Genomic DNA, 25,923 nt, shown 5'->3' with positions numbered 1-25,923 from the left:
TAGGAAGAAACCTAGAGAGGAACCAGGCTATGAGGGGTGGCCAGTCCTCTTCTGGCTGTGCCGGGTGGAGATTATAACAGAACTATGCCAAGATGTTCAAAAATGTTCATAAGTGACAAGCATGGTCAAATAATAATCATGAATAATTTTCAGTTGGCTTTTCATAGCTGATCATTAAGAGTTGAAAAACAACAGGTCTGGGACAGGTGGCGGTTCCATAACCGCAGGCAGAACAGCTGAAACTGGAATAGCAGCAAGGCCAGGCGGACTGGGGACAGCAAGGAGTCACCACGGGCGGCAGTCCCGACGCATGGTCCTAGGGCCCAGGTCCTCCGAGAGAAAGAAAGAGAGAAGGAGAAAATTAGAGAGAGCCAAGATTTTCAAAATGTTCATAAATGACAAGCATGGTCAAATAATAATCAGGAATAAATCTCAGTTGGCTTTTCATAGCCGATCATTAAGAGTTGAAAACAGCAGGTCTGGGACAGGTAGGGGTTCCATAACCGCAGGCAGAACAGTTGAAACTGGAATAGCAGCAAGGCCAGGCGGACTGGGGACAGCAAGGAGTCACCACGGCCGGTAGTCCCGACGTATGGTCCTAGGGCTCAGGTCCTCCGAGAGAAAGAAAGAGAGAAGGAGAAAATTAGAGAGAGCCAAGATTTTCAAAATGTTCATAAATGACAAGCATGGTCAAATAATAATCAGGAATAAATCTCAGTTGGCTTTTCATAGCCGATCATTAAGAGTTGAAAACAGCAGGTCTGGAACAGGTAGGGGTTTCGTAACCGCAGGCAGAACAGTTGAAACTGGAATAGCAGCAAGGCCAGGCGGACTGGGGACAGCAAGGTGTCAGCATGCCCGGTAGTCCTGACGTATGGTCCTAGGGCTCAGGTTCTCAGAGAGAAAGAGAGAACGAGAGAATTAGAGAGAGCATACTTAAATTCACACAGGATACTGGATAAGACAGGAGAAGTACTCCAGGTATAACCAACTGACCCTAGCCCCCCGACACATAAACTACTGCAGCATAAATACTGGAGGCTGAGACAGGAGCGGTCAGGAGACACTGTGGCCCCATCCGAAGAAACCCCCGGACAGGGCCAAACAGGAAGGATATAACCCCACCCACTCTGCCAAAGCACAGCCCCCACACCACTAGAGGGATATCCTCAACCACCAACTTACAATCCTGAGACAAGGCCGAGTATAGCCCACAAAGGTCTCCACCACAGCACAAACCAAGGGGGGGCGCCAACCCAGACAGGAAGATCACATCAGTAACTCAACCCACTCAAGTGACGCACCCCTCCTAGGGACGGCATGAAAGAGCACCAGCAAGCCAGTGACTCAAATAAAGGTTAAATGTTTAAAAAATATATATATATATTGTACTCTTTCTTTTTCTCTCTCTTTTTTTTTCTCTCTCTCTCTCGCTCGCTGAGCTGAGCTCAGAGAGAGAAGAAGGAGCTCCCTGCCAGGCTCCTAGATGCTGGGTTACGTAATTCACTTATTCCAACGTGTCTCCCTGGTGTATAGGAGCTGCAGCATCCCTCTCTGGCAGTCAGAATACGTGCTCAGAATGCTTCCCATTTTGCCATGGGTGTGTTTTTTTGCCCACCACCGTATCAACAAAGCCTCTGAATCTAACCTCTAAACATATTTATATAACACAGTTAATATTTATCATTAGTCAAGCCTAGTAGAAATGGTTTGTTTTAAAATATCGATTTTAATATACAAATTAAAGTACAATAGAAATATAGTCATGTTCAGTATTATTGTTTACTGATGAAATGAAAGGGGAAGGAGTTCTTAGGAGCGTTTCTTGTGAAATCCCTGACTGCCTTTCTCACCTCCCCTGCCTTCATATGCCAGCAGCATACCACCCTGCATACCACTGCTGGTTTGCTTCTGAAGCCAATCAGGGTTGGTCCTGGTCAGTCCCTGGATGGGAGACCAGGTGCTGCTGGAAGTGGTGTTGGAGGGTCAGTAGGAGGCACTCTTTCCTCTGGTCTAAAAAATATACCAATGCCCCAGGGCAGTGATTGGGGACATTGCCCTATGTAGGGTGCCGTCTTTTGGATGGGATGTTAAACAGGTGTCCTGACTCTCTGAGGTCATTAAAGATCCCAGGGCACTTACCATAAGAGTAGGGGTGTTAACCCCGGTGTCCTGGATTAATTCCCAAGCTGGCCCTCAAACCATCACGGTCACCTAATCATCCCCAGTTTACAATTGGCTCATTCATTCCTCTCCCCTGTAACTATTCCCCAGGTCGTTGCTGTAAATGAGAACATGTTCTCAGTCAACTTACCTGGTAAAATAAAATAAAAAGATCAATAGAGCTGTTTTGGAGAGCTGAAGTGCTTTGGGGTCTTGTTAAATGAAATATTCAGACAGAAATGTGGAGTTCTTCAACATACCAATGCCTCATGGAGACATATTGATTTGTAAAGAGATGCCCTGAGGCTTGGATGAAGATTTTAAAATGGATGATTTATGAATGGTGTTTCCAATAGAACTCATTTCAACTTCACTTTGATTTGGATGGGATTCTGTTTTGCTTGTGTGTGTGTGTGTGTGTGTGTGTGTGTGTGTGTGTGTGGGTGTGGGTGTTTGTGAGAGAGTGAGAGAGAGCAAGTGTGTGTGTGTGTCTACAGTACGTATCTGTTTGAGCGCTCACATATATAATTGTGTGTGACGTGTGTATTTTCCTGTTCCCACGAACCGCCCCAGATCTCAGATAGATGGCGATTGCTCCACCCTCTGTTCATATCCCAGAGCCTGGCGTGCCGGTTCATAAATAAACCCAACTGCATGATGGTCCAACGGAGGATTTTCCCCTCTCGCCAGCAGAAAAACAACATTAGCAAAACCGCCAACCTAGCAAAATATATCAAAGCAGTCTGGATTAGGTGGGGGAGGATTCAAACTTGAGAGCTGCTCATAGAACTCATGAGATGTTTTGTCAATTTGCACGCGCTCCAAGCTTTTTTCACAGAACTAGTCTGTGTCCCTGTCCTACAACATTGGGCACTGTTTTTAATGTTGGCCCTGTCTAGAAACATGTTGGCCTGTCTAGAAACATGTTGGCCCTGTCTAGAAACATGTTGGCCTTGTCTAGAAACATGTTGGCCTTGTCTAGAAACATGTTGGCCCTGTCTAGAAACATGTTGGCCCTGTCTAGAAACATGTTGGCCTTGTCTAGAAGCATGTTGGCCTTGTCTAGAAACATGTTGGCCTTGTCTAGAAACATGTTGGCCTGTCTAGAAACATGTTGGCCTTGTCTAGAAACATGTTGGCCTGTCTAGAAACATGTTGGCCTTGTCTAGAAACATGTTGGCTCTTTCTAGAAACATGTTGGCCTTGTCTAGAAACATGTTGGCCTTGTCTAGAAACATGTTGGCCTTGTCTAGAAACATGTTGGCCTTGTCTAGAAACATGTTGGCCCTGTCTAGAAACATGTTGGCCTTGTCTAGAAACATGTTGGCCTGTCTAGAAACATGTTGGCCCTGTCTAGAAACATGTTGGCCTTGTCTAGAAACATGTTGGCTCTGTCTAGAAACATGTTGGCCTTGTCTAGAAACATGTTGGACTTGTCTAGAAACATGTTAGCCCGTCTAGAAACATGTTGGCCTTGTCTAGAAACATGTTGGCCTTGTCTAGAAACATGTTGGCCTTGTCTAGAAACATGTTGGCCTTGTCTAGAAACATGTTGGCCTTGTCTAGAAACATGTTGGCTTTGACTAGAATCATGTTGGCCTTGTCTAGAAACATGTTGGCCTTGTCTAGAAACATGTTGGACTTTTCTAGAAACATGTTAGCCCGTCTAGAAACATGTTGGCCTTGTCTAGAAACATGTTGGCCTTGTCTAGAAACATGTTAGCCCGTCTAGAAACATGTTGGCCTTGTCTAGAAACATGTTGGCCCGTCTAGAATCATGTTGGCCCTGTCTAGAAACATGTTGGCCTTGTCTAGAATCATGTTGGCCCTGTCTAGAAACATGTTGGCCTTGTCTAGAATCATGTTGGCCCATCTAGAATCATGTTGGCTCTGTCTAGAAACATGTTGGCCTTGTCTAGAAACATGTTGGCCTTGTCTAGAAACATGTTGGCCCTGTCTAGAAACATGTTGGCCTTGGCTAGAAACATGTTGGCCCGTCTAGAATCATGTTGGCTCTGTCTAGAAACATGTTGGCCTTGTCTAGAAACATGTTGGCCCGTCTAGAATCATGTTGGCTCTGTCTAGAAACATGTTGGCCCTGTCTAGAATCATGTTGGCCTTGTCTAGAATCATGTTGGCCCTGTCTAGAAACATGTTGGCCTTGTCTAGAAACATGTTGGCCTTGTCTAGAAACATGTTGGCCCTGTCTAGAATCATGTTGGCCTTGTCTAGAATCATGTTGGCCCTGTCTAGAAACATGTTGGCTCTGTCTAGAATCATGTTGGCCCTGTCTAGAATCATGTTGGCTCTGTCTAGAAACATGTTGGCCTTGTCTAGAATCATGTTGGCCCTGTCTAGAATCATGTTGGCCCTGTCTAGAATCATGTTGGCCCTGTCTAGAATCATGTTGGCTCTGTCTAGAAACATGTTGGCCTTGTCTAGAATCATGTTGGCCCTGTCTAGAATCATGTTGGCCCTGTCTAGAATCACGTTGGCCTTGTCTAGAATCATGTTGGCCTTGTCTACAAACATGTTGGCCTTGTCTAGAATCATGTTGGCCCGTCTAGAAACAATTTGGCCTTGTCTAGAAACAATTTGGCCTTGTCTAAAAACATGTTGGCTCTGTCTAGAAACATGTTGGCCTTGTCTAGAATCATGTTGGCCTTGTCTAGAAACATGTTGGCCTTGTCTAGAAACATGTTGGCCTTGTCTAGAATAATGTTGGCCCGTCTAGAAACAATTTGGCCTTGTCTAGAAACAATTTGGACTTTTCTAGAAACATGTTAGCCCGTCTAGAAACATGTTGGCCTTGTCTAGAAACATGTTGGCCTTGTCTAGAAACATGTTAGCCCGTCTAGAAACATGTTGGCCTTGTCTAGAAACATGTTGGCCCGTCTAGAATCATGTTGGCCCTGTCTAGAAACATGTTGGCCTTGTCTAGAATCATGTTGGCCCTGTCTAGAAACATGTTGGCCTTGTCTAGAATCATGTTGGCCCATCTAGAATCATGTTGGCCTTGTCTAGAAACATGTTGGCCTTGTCTAGAAACATGTTGGCCTTGTCTAGAATCATGTTGGCCCGTCTAGAAACAATTTGGCCTTGTCTAGAAACAATTTGGCCTTGTCTAAAAACATGTTGGCTCTGTCTAGAAACATGTTGGCCTTGTCTAGAATCATATTGGCCCTGTCTAGAAACATGTTGGCCTTGTCTAGAAACATGTTGGCTCTGTCTAGAAACATGTTGGCCTTGTCTAGAAACATGTTGGCCTTGTCTAGAAACATGTTGGCCTTGTCTAGAAACATGTTGGCCTTGTCTAGAAACATGTTGGCCTTGTCTAGAATCATGTTGGCCTTGTCTAGAAACATGTTGGCCTTGTCTAGAAACATGTTGGCCTTGTCTAGAATCATGTTGGCCCGTCTAGAAACAATTTGGCCTTGTCTAGAAACAATTTGGCCTTGTCTAGAAACATGTTGGCTCTGTCTAGAAACATGTTGGCCTTGTCTAGAAACATGTTGGTCTTGTCTAGAAACATGTTGGCCTTGTCTAGAATCATGTTGGCCCTGTTAAGAAACAACATCTAGCCTCTACCCACTTGTTTAGCTCTGATTTATTGGACAAGTGTAAGCAATATGACAAAATTTCACTAGCATATCTGAGGGCAAGCTGGAGCTACTACCATAGGCCCTAGTTTTTATACCCATGTGTTTCACATCTACATGAAGTTCCTAGGGTAAGTTCCTACAGCGAAGCATTAGTTCCTAGGGTTAGTTCCTACAGCAAAGGGTTAATTCCTAGGGTTAGTATCTACAGCAAAGGGTTAATTCCTAGGGTTAGTTCCTTCAGCGAAGGGTTAGTTCCCAGGGTTAGTTCCTACAGCGAAGTGTTAGTTCCTACAGCGAAGCGTTAGTTCCTACAGCGAAGGGTTAGTTCCTACAGCGAAGGGTTAGTTCCCAGGGTTAGTTCCTACAGCAAAGGGTTAGTTCAGAGGGTTAGTTCCTACAGCAAAGCATTAGTTCCTACAGCGAAGGGTTAGTTCAGAGGGTTAGTTCCTACAGCGAAGGGTTAGTTCCTACACCAAAGCATTAGTTCCTACAGCGAAGGGTTAGTTCCTACAGCGAAGGGTTAGTTCCTAGGGTTAGTTCCTACAGCGAAGGGTTCGTTTCTACAGCGAAGGGTAAGTACCTAGGGTTAGTTCCTACCGCGAAGGGTTAGTTCCTAGGGTTAGTTCCTACAGCGAAGGGTTAGTTCCTACAGCGAAGGGTTAGTTCCTAGGGTTAGTTCCTACAGCGAAGGGTTAGTTCCTAGGGTTAGTTTCTACAGCGAAGGGTTAGTTCCTAAGGTTAGTTTCTACAGCGAAGGGTTAGTTCCTACAGCGAAGGGTTAGTTCCTAGGGTTAGTTTGTACAGCGAAGGGTTAGTTCCTAAGGTTAGTTTCTACAGCGAAGGGTTAGTTCCTACAGCGAAGGGTTAGTTCCTAGGGTTAGTTTGTACAGCGAAGGGTTAGTTCCTAGGGTTAATTCCTACAGCGAAGGGTTAGTTCCTAGGGATAATTCCTAGGGCCGTTTAGGGTTAGTTCTCCTGTTGCTATATATATATATATTTTATTTTTTAACTAGGCAAGTCAGTTAAGAACAAATTCTTATTTACAATGATGGCCTAGGAACAGTGGGTTAACTGTCTTGTACATCAGCTCAGGGATTCAATCTAGCAATCTTCCGGTTACTATTCCAACGCTCTAACCAGTAGGCTACCTGCCACCCCATATCTGTCACTGTCTTCTTTCCAGGTGTCTCTATTATGGTGCTCTAACCAGAGGGACATGAAGTGAATGGCCCTGATAAAGTCCCTCCGTGAGAGATGGCTCTAACCAGAGGGACATGAAGTGAATGGCCCTGATAAAACCCCTCAGTGAGAGATGGCTCTAACCAGAGGGACATGAAGTGAATGGCCCTGATAAAACCCCTCAGTGAGAGATGGCTCTAACCAGAGGGACATGAAGTGAATGGCCCTGATAAAGTCCCTCCGTGAGAGATGGCTCTAACCAGAGGGACATGAAGTGAATGGCCCTGATAAAACCCCTCAGTGAGAGATGGCTCTAACCAGAGGGACATGAAGTGAATGGCCCTGATAAAACCCCTCAGTGAGAGATGGCTCTAACCAGAGGGACATGAAGTGAATGGCCCTGATAAAGTCCCTCCGTGAGAGATGGCTCTAACCAGAGGGACATGAAGTGAATGGCCCTGATAAAACCCCTCAGTGAGAGATGGCTCTAACCAGAGGGACATGAAGTGAATGGCCCTGATAAAGTCCTTCAGTGAGAGATGGCTCTAACCAGAGGGACATGAAGTGAATGGCCCTGATAAAACCCCTCGGTGAGAGATGGCTCTAACCAGAGGGACATGAAGTGAATGGCCCTGATAAAACCCCTCAGTGAGAGATGGCTCTAACCAGAGGGACATGAAGTGAACGGCCCTGATAAAACCCCTGGCCCTGAATGGCCCTGATAAAACCCCTCAGTGAGAGATGGCTCTAAACAGAGGGACATGAAGTGAATGGCCCTGATAAAACCCCTCAGTGAAAGATGGCTCTAACCAGAGGGACATGAAGTGAATGGCCCTGATAAAGTCCCTCAGTGAGAGAGTAGATGTCTCATTTTCTAAACCAGCTCTGTAAGAGACACTAAATAACACTGGAATGGTCCTGTGTGTTTTCAGTGACTGGACAGTGGGATAGAGAGCAGAGCTGCATGATTCATGTGGGCTGAGCAGGGACTTCCTGTGTGTGTGTCTGTGTGTGTGCGTGTTTGTGCGTATTTGTGTATTATTGTCTGTGCACTTGCGCTTGTGTGCGTGTGTCTGCCCGTATATGTGTGTGTGTGTGTGTTTCAACATAATTATCTTCTCTGTGTATAAATGATGCAACGCTAAACTCCCACACCAGGGATGGTAGATAGAGGGAGTCGGCATGCACTACTGCACCATATTCCACAGGGTCCTAGCTCTATGTAACGTCACTCTCCAATCCATATCAATACTGCCAGTTGTGCTGTCACCTCTTTTGGCCTTAAGAAAAATAACTCCTCCTCTAAACTCTAAGTCAATGTTTCCCAACCCTGGTCCTCCAGTACACCCAACAGTACACCAACCCTGGTCCTCCAGTACCCCCAACAGTACACCAACCCTGGTCCTCCAGTACCCCCAACAGTACCCCAACCCTGGTCCTCCAGTACCCCAACCCTGGTCCTCCAGTACCCCAACCCTGGTCCTCCAGTACACCCAACAGTACACCAACCCTGGTCCTCCAGTACCCCAACCCTGGTCCTCCAGTACCCCAACCCTGGTCCTCCAGTACCCCCAACAGTACACCAATCCTGGTCCTCCAGTACCCCCAACAGTACACCAACCCTGGTCCTCCAGTACCCCAACAGTACACCAACCCTGGTCCTCCAGTACCCCCAACAGTACACCAACCCTGGTCCTCCAGTACCTCTTCCAGTTCGTCCCAGGGTCTTACAGGGGAACAAAGTAAAATCTATGGAATAAATAACTTACTTAAGGCTATTGAGTTTGAACATCATTAGAGAAACATCATCATCTGATCATGAAATGCATCCACGGGGGCTATTGATTTGCAGTCTACTGTACCAAACCTGCTCATTGGATCATTTCCAGCATTGGAGATCATTACCATTTTGGGCCAGATTGATTATGGGTAAAGTTCTGAAATTAGATATTATAGCTTCTTGCTATGTCATAATGGAAGCTACCAAACGTTGCAGTCATTCTAAGCTTTGTACCTATATTTTTTTCCAGTTCGATTGTGATAGTTCATATCAGCTCCTCTTGAGATTAAAAAACGTTATCAACATACTGATATTGTTCCACTTTTTACCTATATGATTACGGCAACTGATTCCTCTCAAAAGATCACCGTGTATAGTTTTGGCAGTCGATAAGTACTGGCTTGAAATGGACGACTAACTTGTGTTGTGGTCCAATTCTCTAACTTGGCCTCATCTCGTTTTACCTCGTCCTGTATCCCCATACCCACTGATAGATGAGATGAATGGATGGGTCTCTACTGTATTACTTCAACATATTTATCTACTGCAGATGAGTGGGAATAGATGAACAAGTGATGAGGAAAGAGAATTGGGCCTCAGCTCCCAGTGTCACTGGCCATCTGTCTCTTTCCCACTGATGCCATGTAGTGTGGAATCCAGACGGCTTTGTTGATTGGATACTTGGCACGGCTCTGGCTCCTCCCATGAGGATTCTGGGAGTCGGAGTTTGGGGGAAGTTTTCTAGCATAATAAATATGTCTGCCATTGTGTGCCATTGGGGAAATCTGATAGCCGTCTAAGGCTGAAACGGTTCTGTCTGCCGGGTTCTAAACCAGTCTCTCTTGACGCTAACAAACGATGTTGTTATAGTGTAGCTCTCAGACCAAGACATTCTTACTGTTCTCACAGATTATGTTTGTTTTTGGCTAGTTATTATGTTATTGCCCTCAAAGCTTGTCAGTCCAAATTTAATGGATATTGAGTAGACACTGCAACTAAACTGAAAGTGTATCGGTTTTTTGTTGTTTCATTTTTTTACTCCAGTCCCAGTCCTCCAAATAAGCAATAAGACTCGAGGGGGTGTGGTATATGGCTAATATACCACAGCTAAGGGCTGTTCTTAGGACACAGTCCTTAGCCGTCGTATATTGGCCATATATCACAAACCCCTGAGGTGCCTTATTGCTGTTATAAACTGGTTACCAACAATTAGAGCAGTAAAAATAAATGTTTTGTCATACCTGTGGTATACAGTCTGATTTACCACAGCTTTCAGCCAATCAGCATTCAAGGATGTAACCACACAGTTTATAATATGTGTTTATTGGGTAGGATAGATAGAGGGGGAAAAAAGTAGAGTTGCTAAAATAGCAGTGGGCAGGATGAATGTGTTCCGGAGGCAGCGGCTAAGACCACGCTGATGTATCGTTTAATGTGTCTTGTCTACTACAGACGCTCCAGCCTCCAACCAATCCTTCTACCATAACAATTGACTGGATAATTCTGATGCAATTGCCCACACAGTTAAGGAAACGATCGGGCTATGAGGCTGAGGGTGTCCTAAAATAGCCAGCAGCCAACCACCTTGCATCCCACTGCTGGCTTGCCTCTGAAGCTGTGTTGGGTTGGTCTTGGTCGGTCCCTGAATGGGAGACCAGATGCTGCTGGAATGTGTGTTGGAGGGCCAGTAGGGAGCACTCTTCTCTCTGGTCTTAGGAGATCTCAATGCCCCAGGGCAGGGAAAGGGATATTGCCCTTTGTAGGGTGCCGTCTTTCGGATGGAATGTGAAAACAGGTGTCCTTACTCTCTGAGATCACTAAAGATCCCATGGCACTTATTCTAATAGTAGTTGTGTTAACCCTGGTGTCCTGGCTAAAATTCCAATCTGGCCCTTAAACCATCATGGCCACCATCATCCCCAGCTTCATCTCCAGCTTCCAATTGGCTCATTAATCCCCTCTCTTCCCCCCTTTAACTCTTCCCCGGGTAGTTGCTGTAAAAAAAACTTCTCAGTCCTCTTACCTGGTAAAATAAGGGTAAATAAATCAAATGGGCAATGTAGGCCAGATGGTCTACAAAAGGTCTCCAGTTAGGTGTTATTGACAACTACAACATGCTAACTGGAGACCTTTCCTATCACGTCTTACAAGTTAGGTGTTATTGACAAATACAACATGCTAACTGGAGACCTTTCCTATCACGTCTTACAAGTTAGGTGTTATTGACAAATACAACATGCTAACTGGAGACCTTTCCTATCACGTCTTACTAGTTAGGTGTTATTGACAAATACAACATGCTAACTGGAGACCTTTCCTATCACGTCTTACTAGTTAGGTGTTATTGACAAATACAACATGCTAACTGGAGACCTTTCCTATCACGTCTTACAAGTTAGGTGTTATTGACAAATACAACATGCTAACTGGAGACCTTTCCTATCACGTCTTACAAGTTAGGTGTTATTGACAAATACAACATGCTAACTGGAGACCTTTCCTATCACGTCTTACTAGTTAGGTGTTATTGACAAATACAACATGCTAACTGGAGACCTTTCCTATCACGTCTTACTAGTTAGGTGTTATTGACAAATACAACATGCTAACTGGAGACCTTTCCTATCACGTCTTACTAGTTAGGTGTTATTGACAAATACAACATGCTAACTGGAGACCTTTCCTATCACATCTTACTAGTTAGGTGTTATTGACAAATACAACGTGCTAACTAGTAAGACGTGATAGGAAAGGTCTCCAGTTAGCACGTTGTATTTGTCAATAACACCTAACTAGTAAGACGTGATATGATAGGAAATTAACAAGGATAAGAGTCAAGTATGTAATAGTGATCCAAGTAGAGGAAAATGGCGCCCGAAAGATAGGGCAGCCGTGCTTCTAGCTCCTGAGCAACTTTGCAGTATTTTGTTTTTTTATGTGTTATTTCTAACATTATTAGCCCAGAATTAGTTTTGTGTATTGTGTGCAATGTTGTGAAATTGTTAGATATTACTGCACTGTTGGAGCTAGAAACACAAGCATTTCGCTACACCCGCAATAACATCAGCTGAACACATGTATGTGACCAATAAAATGTATTTAAAGTCCTGTATTTTCTTTAATGCTTTTGAGCTCTTTAGAGTACGTACTGTACTGTATGCAGCAAAACTGAGCTCTTTAGAGTACATACTGTACGCTGCAAGACTGAGCTCTTTAGAGTACATACTGTACTGTACGCTGCAAATTGTATACCTCATGCATTTCTGAACACCTACTTCACATACTTTCCCCAATGTAGATCCCCCATCACTACAACATCTCCCATGGTCTAAGAGTTGGCGTATTGTTTATTAGTCCTCCCTCACTGTGTGTGTGACGCTAGCCACAGCATTACCTTACAGCGAAAGACCAGAGACTGTGACACCGTGCCTAGGGTACACACAAGATACCACAGGATACGTTTCTGGATGCAACGGCGTCACCCACAGTCAACCATAGCCACTGGTAGCCAGAGCCACAGTCAACCATAGCCACAGTCAACTATAGCCACTGGTAGTCATAGCCACAGTCACCCATAGCCACCAGTAGTCATAGCCACAGTCACCCATAGTCACCGTAGCCATAGTCACCCATAACCACCAGTAGTCATAGCCACCGGTAGCCAGTCACAGTCACCCATAGCCACCAGTAGTCATAGCCACAATCACCCATAGTCACCGTAGCCATAGTCACCCATAACCACCAGTAGTCATAGCCACCGGTAGTCATAGCCAGTCACCGATAGCCACAGTCACCAGTAGTCATAGCCACCGGTAGCCAGTCACAGTCACCCATAGCCACCAGTAATTATAGCCACAGCCACCGGTAGCCATAGCCACTGTCACCCATAGCCACCAGTAATTATAGCCACAGCCACCGGTAGCCATAGCCACTGTCACCCATAGCCACAGGGGCAAGTCAAATGTCACTAGGGTCTGGACCTTGTCTTCGCCCATTCATAATGCATGCAGTGTGGGTCGCTTGCAAGTCACTACTTCTCCTTAGCGTTAACTATTGATTAAGGGCCTGTGTCCCGGGCCCTCAGATGGATTGATGTGGTGCTGCTAATGTGTGGTAGCCAACTCCATTATTCATGACTCCACTGGCCATTTGAGCATGTGGTGAAGCACTGTATGCACAGCTTTTACATGTACCTACATTTTGGATGAATGTCAGTGGTGCGCAGTGGTAGAACTCCAGACGACTGTCAAGTAACACCTTACCGCGACTGTATGTTTGGCCAATGGTGGCCCTCAAGTTGATATGAAGACATGTGCCAGGTTATTGGGCATATAACCGTTTATCAGTTTATTCAGGAACATGCAACATTACCCAACATTAAGATAGAAATGTATACTGTTTCTAGAACAGCTGTTAATATGTCATGCAGAGTGTTTAAAGTTATCTACAGTGCCTTCGGAAAGTATTCAGACCCCTTGACTTTTTCCATAAGTTACAGCCTTATTCTAAACTAGATTAAATAAAAACAATCCTCAGCAATCTGCACACAATACCAGATAATAAAAAACGCAAAAATAGGTTTAGAAACTTTTGCAAATGTATTAAAAATGAAAATATGTAATATCAGTATTCAGACCCTTTGCTATGAGACTCGAAATTGAGTTTAGGTGCATCTTGTTTCCATTGATCATCCTTGAAATGTTTCTACAACTTGATTGGAGTCCACCTGTGGTAGATTCAATTGATGGGGCATGATTTGGAAAGGCACACACCTGTCTGTATAATGTTCCACAGTTGACAATGCAAGTCAGAGCAAAACCAAGTCATGAGGTCAAAGGAACTGTCCGTAGAGCTCCGAGACAGGATTGTGTTGAGGCACAGATCTGGGGAAGGGTACCAAAATATTTCTGCAGCATTGAAGGCCCCCTAAAACAAAGTGGCCTCGATTATTCTTAAATGGAAGAAGTTTGACAGAAGCCAGACAGAAGCCACTCCTCAGTTAAAGGCACATGTCAGCCTGCTTGGAGTTTGCCAAAAGGCACCTAAAGACTCTCAGACCATGAGAAACGAGAATTTGGTCTGATGAAACCAAGATTGAACTACAGTGAAGCATGGTGGTGGCAGCATCATGCTGTGGGGGTGTTTTTCAGCGGCAGAGACTGGAAGACTAGTCAGGATCGAGGCAAAGAGGAACGTAGCAAAGTACAGAGAGATCCTTGATGAAAACCTGCTCCAGAGCGCTCAGGACCTCTTGACTGGGGCAAAGGTTCACCTTCCAACAGGAAAACGAGCCACAGCCAATGCAACGCAGGAGTGGCTTTGGGACAAGTCTCTGAATGTCCTTGAGTGGCCCAGCCAGAGCCCGAACTTGAACCTGATCAAAAATCTCTGGAGAGACCTGAAAATAGCTGTGCAGCAATGCTCCCCATCCAACCTGACTGAGCTTGAGAGGATATCAAATTTTATTGGTCACATGTTTAGCAGATGTTAATGCGAGTGTAGCGAAATACTTGTGCTTCTAGTTCCTGCAGTGCAGTAATATCTAACAATTCCCCAACAACTACCTAATACACACAAATCTAAAGGGATGATTGAGAATATGTACATATAAGTATATGGATGAGCAGCATAGGCAAGGTGCAATAGATGGTATGAAGTACAGTACGTACCCTTCCTGACTAGCACCAAAAGCTCAGCCTTTAGGGCTTTCTCAGGGACGAAGAGTCCATAATGGTCAGCTATAGCGCAAAGCTCTACTTTACGCAAAACCACCAACCGATCAACAGAGGGCGCTTCAATAAACGGGGAGACTGCTGAGGCAGCCATTTTGTACACAGCAGCCTACTTAACACACAAAAACTAAACCAGTCATCCAAACTCACAACCTACCACCACACCTCAATCACCAATCACAGAGAGCTCAGAGCAGTGGGGTCCGGTGGGTTTAATGGATCCCGGATGAGTCCCCATTATGTTACGCACGCCTCTTGGAGGGAACGCAACACCCTGCTACACGCAACTCCCCGTGGAGTGAAAGAGGTATGTGACTGTAGGTGCGGGTATTGAGGACAGACAGAATTTAACATTAACAGGGAATTTATTCCTTCGCATGGTAATTTGGGGAAAAGGTGTTGGATGGAACCAAAGCAAAGAAAGTGAAGTTAAAGAACCCCCTCTCCTACCCACTACTTATCTATTCTCAACACCTGGCGAGCTAGGGGGGGGGGGGGGGGCGCCCAGGTCTTACCTAGTCTGCATAGGCAGAGTACATACTACGGGTTATGTATGCCCACAGGCCTCTTGCCTAAGCACTCCCAAGGTGCCTTACCCTTCCCCCCAGGAACAAAAACAGAATAATTACTAACGTATGTAATCAATTTAAATACTCAAAAACCATCCTTGTGACAAAAACATACCTCAGCAGGACCAGTTACAAAATACTTTATAAAAACCTGTCTGAGCATTAATCAACACAGGTCATCAAAGCAGCTCTCTCTGAGCAACAACCAACACAGGACATAACCATCAGCTCTCTTCCTGAGCAAAGGAACACTGGCTTTTATACAGCTGGAGAAGGAGTCTGTAATTGCAGACAGCTGTATCCCCTGATGAGAGGGCGGGGTCAGCTCCAATCTGCAATGGGGCCGACCAATCAGCTGCATGGGGGAATCCAGGAAGCCATTTCCTGAAATACACACAAACACATACAAACCCACAACACAGAAACTGGGGAATGTAACAATGTGACATGAGTAATGTAAGATATATACAGTAAACATTATCAAAGTTGCAATATTTAAAGTGGCATTGTTTAAAGTGACTAGTGATCCATTTATTAAAAAGTGGCAAGTGTTTGGGTCTCAATGTAGGCAGTGTTCTCTCTGAGTTAGTGTTTGCTGTTTAGCTGTCTGATGGCCTTGAGATAGAAGCTGTTTTTCAGTCTCTCGGTCCCAGCTTTGATGTACCTGTACTGACCTCGCCTTCTGGATTGTAGCGGTGTGAACAGGCTCTGTTGGTTGTTGCCCTTGATTATCTTGTTGGCCTTTTGTGACATCGGGTGCTGTAGGTGTCATGGAGGGCAGGTAGTTTGCCCCCAGTGATGTGTTGTGCAGACCGCATCACCCTCTGGAGAGCCTTGAGGTTGATTGTGGTGCAGATGCCCTACCAGGCTGTGATACAGCCGGACAGGATGCTCTCGATTGTGCATCTAGAAAGGTTTGTCAGGGTTTTGGGTGACAAGCCAAATTTCTTCAGCCTCCTGAGGTTGAAGAGGCACTGTCGCGCCTTCTTCACCACACTGTCTGTGTGGGTGGACCATTTCAGTTTCTGTGATGTGTACGCCGAGGAACTTAAAACGTTCCACTTTCTCCACTACTGTCCCGTCGATGTGGATAGGGGGGTGCTCCCTCTGCTGTTTCCTGAAGTCCACGATCATCTCCTTTGTTTTGTTGACGTCGAGTGAGAGGTTGTTTTCCTGGCACCATCTGCAGAGAAGAATAGGAGAAACTAACCAAATACAGGTGTGCCAAGCTTGTAGTGTCATGGGCTCCCGAGTGGCGCAGTGGTCTAATGCACTGCATCTCAGTGCTAGAGGCTTCACTACAGACACCCTGGTTCGAATCCAGGCTGTATCACAACCGGCTCTGATTGGGAGTCCCATAGGGCGGCACACAGTTGTCCCAGCGTCATCTGTTTTTGGCCGGGGTAGGCTGTCATTGTAAATAAGAATTTGTTCTTAACTGACTTGCCTAGTTAAATAAAGGTTAAATAAATAAAAAACAAGAAGACTTTAGGCTGTAATTGCTGCCAAGGGTGCTTCAACAAAGTACTGAGTAAAAGGTCTGAATACTTACGTAAATGTGATATTTCATTATAATAATAAAAGAAAAAAATATCAAAGATTCTAAAAAACAGTTTTTGCTTTGTCATTAGGGGGTATTGTGTGTAGATTGATGAGGGGGGAAAAAACAATATAATACATTTTAGAATAAGGCTGTAACCAAACAAAATGTGGAAAAAGTCAAGGGGTCTGAATACTTTCCAAAGGCACTGTAGATAAAAACTTAAAACAGAGCTGACTATTACATATTCTGCATGAATATGACCACATTATAAAGCATCCTGATACAGTCATATCATTATTTGCATTGTGTGTACTGTGGCCCCTTATGCCAAAGTCAGCCTCACGTGACATTTAATCTTCCCATTTCACCCTGCAGTCCCCGAAGTGTATCTGACAAGCTCCCTCTGACACCCTTGGCCTTTCCACAGGACCCAGGAACCATTACATAAGCACAGAGCAGGGCTATTTATACACACAACCATGTCTGGGAGACCTTAGAGCAGGGGAAGATAGATGGAAGATGAGGGAGTGAAGTGGAGACTGAAGGGGGAATTGGGATAAACCATGGTCCACTGCATCTAAGGGGGAAAGGGAAAAGGGGGATACCTCGTCAGTTGTCCAACTGAATGAATTCAACTGAAATGTGTCTTCCACATTTAACCCAACCTGAATCAGAGAGGTGTGGGGGGCTGCCTTAATCGTCATCCACGTCTTCGGCGCCCGGGGACAGTGGGTGGTTAACTGCCTTGCTCAGGGGCAGAATGACAGATGTTTACCTTGTCAGCTCGGGGATTCGATCCAGCAACCTAAGAAGGCTTGTCTATGTTCAGTGTCTTTGACTAGACTGGATGGTACCCCAAATGAGCAATGGCCAAGGAGTCAATGGCCAAGGAGTCAATGGCCAAGGAGCGACGCACGCACAGATGTCTGCATACACTCTTGCGTGCATGCACACACACACACACACACACACACACACACACACACACACACACACACACACACACACACACTGTGTAACGGTCTGAGGAAACACAGAAGTCTCAATTGTACATCATGATATAACATGTAATTGCTGAATAAAGTGTAACCATAAGACATTTCACTTTGATAAGGATGTATATCAATCAATCACGTTTAGCAGAACAAGGAAAAACACTTGCACATTTCAGTAGTTCGACTGTAACTGGACAATTCCTTGTTCTACCTTTACAGGTTTTTACCTTGTCAGCTTGGGGATTTGATCCAGCAACCTTTCAGTTACTGGCCCAATGCTCTAACCAGTAGGCTGCCTGCCGCCCCTTAGCTTCGATTCCTAAGAACCTTGACAGGTTAAAGTATGACCCTGACATATGACGTAACCACAAACTACTGTTGCAGTAGAGTAGCGTGTTAAAAAGGCATTAAGTTGACATTCTTCTCTTCTCAGTAGAACGGTACAATCAAGTTTCAATCTATAAAGTTTATTTTATATAGCCCTTCGTACATCAGCTAATATCTCGAAGTGCTGTACAGAAACCCAGCCTAAAACCCCAAACAGCAAGCAATGCAGCTGTAGAAGCACGACTATGTCTTAGTGACGTATCTGTCATATTTCATGGAGGTTTTTGACTTGAGACAGGGTGCTTGTTGGGGGACTTGTCAGAGTGTTAGTCTATGCTATTCATTACGGTAAATAGTTGTAGTCTACACCTTGCAGTGAATCTTCGAGACACCAGCATGTCTGTTTTTGTGTGTGCAAGACCTACTCTGTTACACCAGGTGGGATCTACTCTGTTACACCAGGTGGGATCTACTCTGTTACACCAGGTGGGATCTACTCTGTTACACCAGGTGGGACCTACTCTGTTACACCAGGTGGGACCTACTCTGTTACACCAGGTGGGATCTACTCTGTTACACCAGGTGGGATCTACTCTGTTACATCAGGTGGGATCTACTCTGTTACACCAGGTGAGATCTACTCTGTTACATCAGGTGGGACCAACTCTGTTGCACCAGGCAGGACAGGGAAGGGACCTACTCTGTTGCACCAGGCAGGACAGGGAAGGGACCTACTCTGTTGCACCAGGCGGGACAGGGACAGAACATACTTTGTTACACCAAGCGGGACAGGGAAGGGATCTACTCTGTTACACCAGGCGGAACAGGGACGGGACCTACAGTGTTGCACCAGGTGAGACAGGGACAGGATCTACTCTGTCACACCAAGCGGGACAGGGAAGGGACCTACACTGTTACACCAGGCGGGATAGGGAAGGGACCTACTCTGTTACACCAGGCGGGACAGGGAAGGGACCCACTCTGTTACACCATGCAGGACAGGGAAGGGACCTACTGTGTTACACCAGGCGGGACATGGACAGGACCTACTCTGTTACACCAAGCGGGACATGGCAGGGACCTACTTTGTTACACCAGGCGGGACAGGGACAGGACCTACTCTGTTACACTAGGCGGGACAGGACCTACTTTGTTACACCAGGCGGGACAGGGACAGGACCTACTTTGTTACACCAGGTGGGACAGGGACAGGACCTACTTTGTTACACCAGGTGGGACAGGGACAGGACCTACTCTGTTACACTAGGCGGGACAGGACCTACTTTGTTACACCAGGTGGGACAGGGACAGGACCTACTCTGTTACACCAGGCGGGACAGGGACAGGACCTACTTTGTTACACCAGGTGGGACAGGGACAGGACCTACTCTGTTACACCAGGCGGGACAGGGACAGGACCTACTTTGTTACACCAGGTGGGACAGGGACAGGACCTACTTTGTTACACCAGGTGGGACAGGGACAGGTTCTACTTTGTTACACCAGGTGGGACAGGGACAGGACCTACTTTGTTACACCAGGTGGGACAGGGACAGGACCTACTCTGTTACACCAGGCGGGACAGGGACAGGACCTACTCTGTTACACCAAGCGGGACATGGCAGGGACCTACTTTGTTACACCAGGCGGGACAGGGACAGGACCTACTCTGTTACACTAGGCGGGACAGGACCTACTTTGTTACACCAGGTGGGACAGGGACAGGACCTACTCTGTTACACCAGGCGGGACAGGGACAGGACCTACTTTGTTACACCAGATGGGACAGGGACAGGACCTACTTTGTTACACCAGGTGGGACAGGGACAGGACCTACTCTGTTACACTAGGCGGGACAGGACCTACTTTGTTACACCAGGTGGGACAGGGACAGGACCTACTCTGTTACACCAGGCGGGACAGGGACAGGACCTACTTTGTTACACCAGGTGGGACAGGGACAGGACCTACTCTGTTACACCAGGCGGGACAGGGACAGGACCTACTTTGTTACACCAGGTGGGACAGGGACAGGGCCTACTATGTTACACTAGGCGGGACAGGGACAGGACCTACTTTGTTACACCAGGTGGGACAGGGACAGGACCTACTTTGTTACACCAGGCGTCTATATGCCTCTTTCAGCAAAGCCAACTGCTGCTACTGTGTTGGCAAGACCCCCTCTCCCTGTAGAGACCTAGCTGCCAGCCTCGTCTCCAGGGACTCTGGTTGCATCCAAAATGGACTGGTCAAAAGTAGTGCACTATATAAGGAATAGTGTGCCATTTGGGATGCTGACTGAGATTCAGGGAAGCATTGCAAATATTCTGGAATCAAACTAATGGAATCATAAAGATGTTCTGAAATACATGTGGCCCCACGCGAGTGTGGGATCAGGGGGAGAGTCGGATGGTGTGTGTGTGTATGTTTGGTGTTGCCTGGGGACTGATGGGCTAGGTTTGGTTAAAACCGGTTTCTGCTCTGGCTAGGCTACTCAGTGCTCTGTGTTCTTTCCCTTTGTCCAGACAGGAGCTGTTATGTTAGGCATGCAGGCTAATGCACAAAGCACAGGAGGAGACAGAGAATATCTCCAGCCCTAGTTCTGATGATTGATGAGGTCACAAGACACACACACACACACACACACACACACACACACACACACACACACACACACACACACACACACACACACACACACACACACACACACACACACACACACACACACACACACACACACACACACACACACACACACACACACACACACATGCCAACACACACACTGACACATTCACTTGCATGCACACTCAAACCGAACACGTACGCACACAGATACACCTATTTAAATGAACACACACACACACACACACACACACACACACACACACACACACACACACACACACACACACACACACACACACACACACACACGCTGAAAGCTGTCCACCCTCATTTTATCATCAGCTTTGACACTCCCATTATTAACAAATTAAACCAAGCATTAAGAAGCATTTGCTTACACACAAATCTCTAAGTTTATTATCCTAGCCTGTTGAACAGATGGCTAAGGAACCACACCCATCCGAATGTTATCAGAATATTCTCCATGGTTTAACAACCTGATTACTCTATCGCTGTATAGACAGTCCACTAACAGACATTGAGCGTTGGGGTTCTAACACAGCTAGGGCACACGGTCATCTGAAGTAGCTATGGACGTTAGGTCAAGGCTGGAAAAGTGACGTCCCTCCCGATCCGTAGCCCTAGAGGAGACGGAGGGGGAAATTAAACGAGCATGTGACATCACCACATCTCCACAGTCACGAGGGGGAAAAAAAAACCCAGCATTGAGGCGAAACCATCTTTGTGTTCCGCTGTGAATATCTGTTCCAGTGAAATGTTAAATGACGCGTAAAATCTTGAAAAGGAGGCGGATTGCCATGTCTAATCAATGTGTTGAAACCCTATAGCTGCAATCCTCTGAAGACGCCTAAATAATCATGTCTACACTATGCTGTACTTTTGATGGTCCAGGGTCTGTAGTTAAAAGGTGCTCTGTGGGACATAAAATGAGTCATTCCGTATAAAAAGACCACGTACTTTAGCAATTCAAAAACACACAATAAGACGCAGCTGTTGCTGTGGTTGCAATTTTGATCTCAGTGCTTTGCCTGATGCAATTCGGCCCTGGGCATACAGTATCTTGTGCCAACGCCAAACTGGCTGCACTCTGTGGCCAAAGGATTTGTGTGTCAGTGCCCCTCTCATATTTTCCCCCATAAACCAAAACTGCCTTTTTTGAAGGTGGGTACCTTTTTATGACCTAGGCTTTTATATCATACGACAATTTATAAATCACACACTGCCACTGATGAAAGTCTGTTGTTGTTCTATGGAAAAAACACACTACTAGATGGTTTAACCCACTCTCACTGACATTATGGATATATGGCCGTGTGTTCTGAAAGAAGCCTTCATAGATCATATTCAGACAGATATTTATCCATCCACATTGAGACTGGATGACTATTCATGATACATTTCAGGCTTTCCCTTGAAACATGCTCTATCTTGTCTGCATCATGTCTGCATCATGGGTAATTCCTTAAGACAGGCATCACTGCAAAGTTGCCTGTTTACTATTTCCTCCCTGTCCTAAAATGGCATGAACAAAGCATGGTTGGGGCACCACCAGGGTCATCCTGGGGTGTCGCTGCAAAAGGACCACGCGACGTTCAGTTCAGACTATAGTAAATAGAGAGATAGAGAGATATAGCTAGAGGTGCATTCCTGACAGTAAAGGAGATGATGGAGGGAGAGGCAAATTTAATCATGGAAATTCATAATGGATGATAAGGGATTGGAATGTGAAGAGATGTTAACATGATGGAAGAATGCTCATTTGTTTTGGAAGAAGGGCTGGAATTGTAGTGTAGTAATGGACCTCTCTTGAACATTTCAACAGTTTTAAACGGACAGTCTTTATATTTCATCGGTTTTATATCAATCATGTCAATTTAAATTCCTCTAGTTTTTATGACCTTTGGTTGTTTTAAATAGGTTTAAACATCTCTGTTAATTGTGCTTTATTTATCTGTCTTTAGCTTAGTTGAATACGTATGCACTCTTAGAAAAAAAGGGTTCCAAAAGGGTTCTTTGGCTGTACCTATAGGAGAACCCTTTTTGGTTCCAGGTAGAACCCTGTTTTGTTCCAGGTAGAACCCTTTTGGGTTCCAGGGTTTTATATGGAACCAAAAGGGTTCTACCTGCAACCAAAAATGGTTCTTCAAAGGGTTCTCCTATTGGGACAGCCAAAGAACCCTTTAACGTTCTAGATATACACTTTTTTTTAAAGAGTGTACCTGTTAGTTAGATTTATACTTAATACCTGGTTGAATACCAGTTAGCTGACAATTTCATCAGATAAGGGATATTCAATCATGTATTATATACAAGACTAACTAACATAGATAGATATTTAAACAGGTAAAACTAGTCAGTTGAAATACACCAACAGCAGCCAGTCTAATCAGCTGTCATTCCAAATAGCCTCTCAGACACCTGAAAAGCTGCCTGTAGGGATCTCCCCTAAAGAGGCCCCCTCTGACTGACGATTCCACCGACATTCAGACACACACTCCCTCAGTCTCACACTCACAGCCACTCTGCTGCAGACGGGAGCCGGCTCTGCAGCGCAGTGAGAGATCGAGAGAGGGAGAGAGAGAGGGATTCTTTGGGCCCAGACAAAGACAGACAGGCATCCTGCTATGGATTAAGAGGATCTGACATACAGCTGGATTGTGGAGTCTTACAGAGAGAGAGAGAGAGAGAGAGAGAGAGAGAAAGAGAGAGAGTTGTTTTGTGCGGGAGAGGCGTGTGTTTTGTGTGGCGTGTTGTTTGAGTGTGTTATGAGACAGCGTGTGCTGTGTCTGTATATGTGTCTGAGTGTGTCCTGCATCTGTGTGAGAGTCAGTGTGTGCATCAGTCCCTGTGTGTGTGTGTGTTTATCCTGCACATACTACCAGGCATAGAGTGGGTCTCTCTTGCTCGGTGTGCCCCCGCGTGGGCTCTCCTCCTGGGTGTTGCTAGACATACAACTCCCCCGGGCTGGTTCTAGGTCTGGGGGTATGACCAGGGAAGGAAAGCCAGTCCAGAGAACCAACAGGACATCACAGACCAGGCACAGTTTCTTCAGATGACACCTGGCATACCTCTACCACCACCACCATGGAGGTATCTTACCTAGACATTATATACCTCTACCACCACCAGCCAGGCTGCAATACAAAAACGAAGATACTGAAAGTTCACTCCTGATCACTTGCCATTTGCTATTTTTTTTGTATGTTCATACTGCCTTTGTGGCTTAAACCGGGATTGGGTGTACATTAACTTGCCTGACAGCTTTACTATACACATTGAAAATATCCATTGCAGGAAAAATGTGGTTTAGATATTTTTGGAGAGAAGCGCAGCTCTCCCTAGCAACTCTATCCGTCTGACTGGTCAGGTTTTCCTCTCCACCCGTTCGGTCCACCCATCCATCAGGGAGCGAGAGAACATGAATCAAGCTGTTGACGCTAAGAGGATCAATAACATGAGCGGTTAGCTCTGACCCCTGGCTGAACATGAGCAGTTAGCTACCATCCCTGGGCCTCCACGGATCATTGACATCACAGGAGGTTGTGATCAACCAGGAAGAGAAAAGCTTGACATGGCACCAACGTGGAAAATGACCCATGGATTTAGGGTTAGAGCGGAATCCTCACCTTTCACTTGGAGGAAAAGAAACGTTGTTCCTCCACTCAGATGAAGCATCAAAAAGTGTACATTTCCTTGGGTGAATGAGAGGGATAAAGTGATTGAGGAAGAGATAGCGACAGAGAGAGAGGAGAAGTTGAATTGTCTGGGGGAATCCAGCGATGAGACGTTCACGATGAAGACCACGGCAATGTGTCGGAATGAGTTTGATGTCCTAGTTGGAAGTCTTCCCAGGAAAAGGAGGGAGAGACAGATTTTCTCTTTTTGTTGTACTATTGCAGAATATCCTTCTAACAGTAAAAGAGAGAGACAGGGGATTTCCTGACTTGACTGGTTTCTGGTAGACTTTTCTGTGGAGTTTGTTTTTCAGGAGGGTATTGAAAGATCCTTACATGCCTGACTATTGACACATTCGCCTTAACCACTGAATCCTGGACAAATATTTACCATGGTGTTGTCCCACTGAGCACAGACGTCGGTTCAACGTGTAGTTTTTATTTACATTTGGCTGAGTTGTCAATTATTGTAAATTCAACATGAAATCAACAAAAGAATATGACCATGTCAATGGATTAAGGTTAAAAGTTAAGTGAAAAAATACGAAATGCCCTTACGGTGATGACTTTCTGCAAATCCAATGAGTTTTCCATGTTAATTCAACGTCATCACATTTTTATGGGTTGAAATGATGTGGAAACAACGTTGATTCAGCCAGTTGTTGCCCAGTGGGGTAGTTCTAACCCCCGGCATAAACCAGTTCACCAAATATCATTTGGACAAATGTCACCATCCCCAGCCAAATCGAAACTCTGCTTCACTTTGAGAAGCCATCGAATTTGACTTTCAAAAACATGAAAAAGAGGGGAGAGAACCAAACGGTGAGAGACCATGTTTGTGGGATTCTAGTCTTTTATTTTAACCTGTGAGTGACAATTACTGTATGAAAACGAGCACACACCTTTAGCTTAAATGAAGGCAGGTCGCTCTCAGGCGGGACGGGAGAAGAAAATGATGCACGTGAACAACTTCCCCTTCAGGAGGCATTCCTGGATCTGGTGAGTAGGCCTCAGTTCATGCTGGAACGTCTGTAGGGTATTACACCATGGAATAACTGGAAAATCCAGAGAGGCTGGCATTTGGTTTAGGTTTGTGTGGTTTGTGTGCGCGTGTGTGTTTGTGTGTCTGACCTAATTGAGTAAGCTATTGTGTGTGTGTTTGTGTGTGTCTGCCTATCTGTGTTTGGCCACTTAATGCCTTGACAAGTGCACTTTGTCTGGGTAAGTCTGTCTGTGGAGGTGTGAATGAGGAGCTTGCAGGTCAGTCTTAGCCAGCCTTAGGAAGTTATATTATTTGTAGTGTAAACATGACTACCTGTGGGCCCACGGCCACACACTGTTACCCGAGGTGTGAGGGAGACTCTGCTGTTGTATTTAATTCAATATCGCTTCATTCATCCCTTCTAGGGCAACTAAAAGGGTGTTTTCCGTGCCACAATTGCACATCCTGCACAACACTGGATACAGACATCCAGGACTATAAAGGCTACAGGGTATTTATCATGGAAATAACTAGCTATGGAACATGCAGACAACTCAAGACAGTGATGTCATCTAAGGGGACTTAAAGGCCTGTGTATTGAATTTGGGTGGTGTCCTGCTGGACCAAGGGGAGCTGCTGGTGGAAGTGTCTCCTATTGGTTATTAGCCAATCACATTATAGCATGACAGCCGCGATTGGCCAAGATGGAGAAGTTACTCTAAGGC

General features: G+C 45.5%; 1 protein-coding gene across 4 annotated transcripts in view; it reads left to right on the top strand.

Moving 5' to 3' along the window:
* LOC129818988 (cAMP-specific 3',5'-cyclic phosphodiesterase 4D-like) overlaps positions 1-25,923 on the top strand; it is a 325,770-nt gene that overhangs the window by 135,217 nt on the left and 164,630 nt on the right. For 2 of the 4 annotated variants that reach the window (XM_055875417.1, XM_055875413.1), the window contains exon 1: positions 23,034-25,215. The exons of the other annotated variants lie outside the window; for them this stretch is intronic. In XM_055875417.1, coding sequence (XP_055731392.1) covers positions 25,130-25,215 — 86 coding nt within the window. In that variant the 5' untranslated portion in view covers positions 23,034-25,129. Of the gene's footprint in view, positions 1-23,033; positions 25,216-25,923 lie in introns of those variants that run through there. 4 annotated transcript variants of the gene reach the window in all.

Source organism: Salvelinus fontinalis, chromosome 21 (assembly GCF_029448725.1).
Source record: "Salvelinus fontinalis isolate EN_2023a chromosome 21, ASM2944872v1, whole genome shotgun sequence".
In the NCBI taxonomy this organism is placed as follows: Eukaryota; Metazoa; Chordata; class Actinopteri; order Salmoniformes; family Salmonidae; genus Salvelinus; species Salvelinus fontinalis.
The sequence above is the reverse complement of the archived record's forward strand: the minus strand, read 5'-3'. Positions and strand labels throughout refer to the sequence as shown.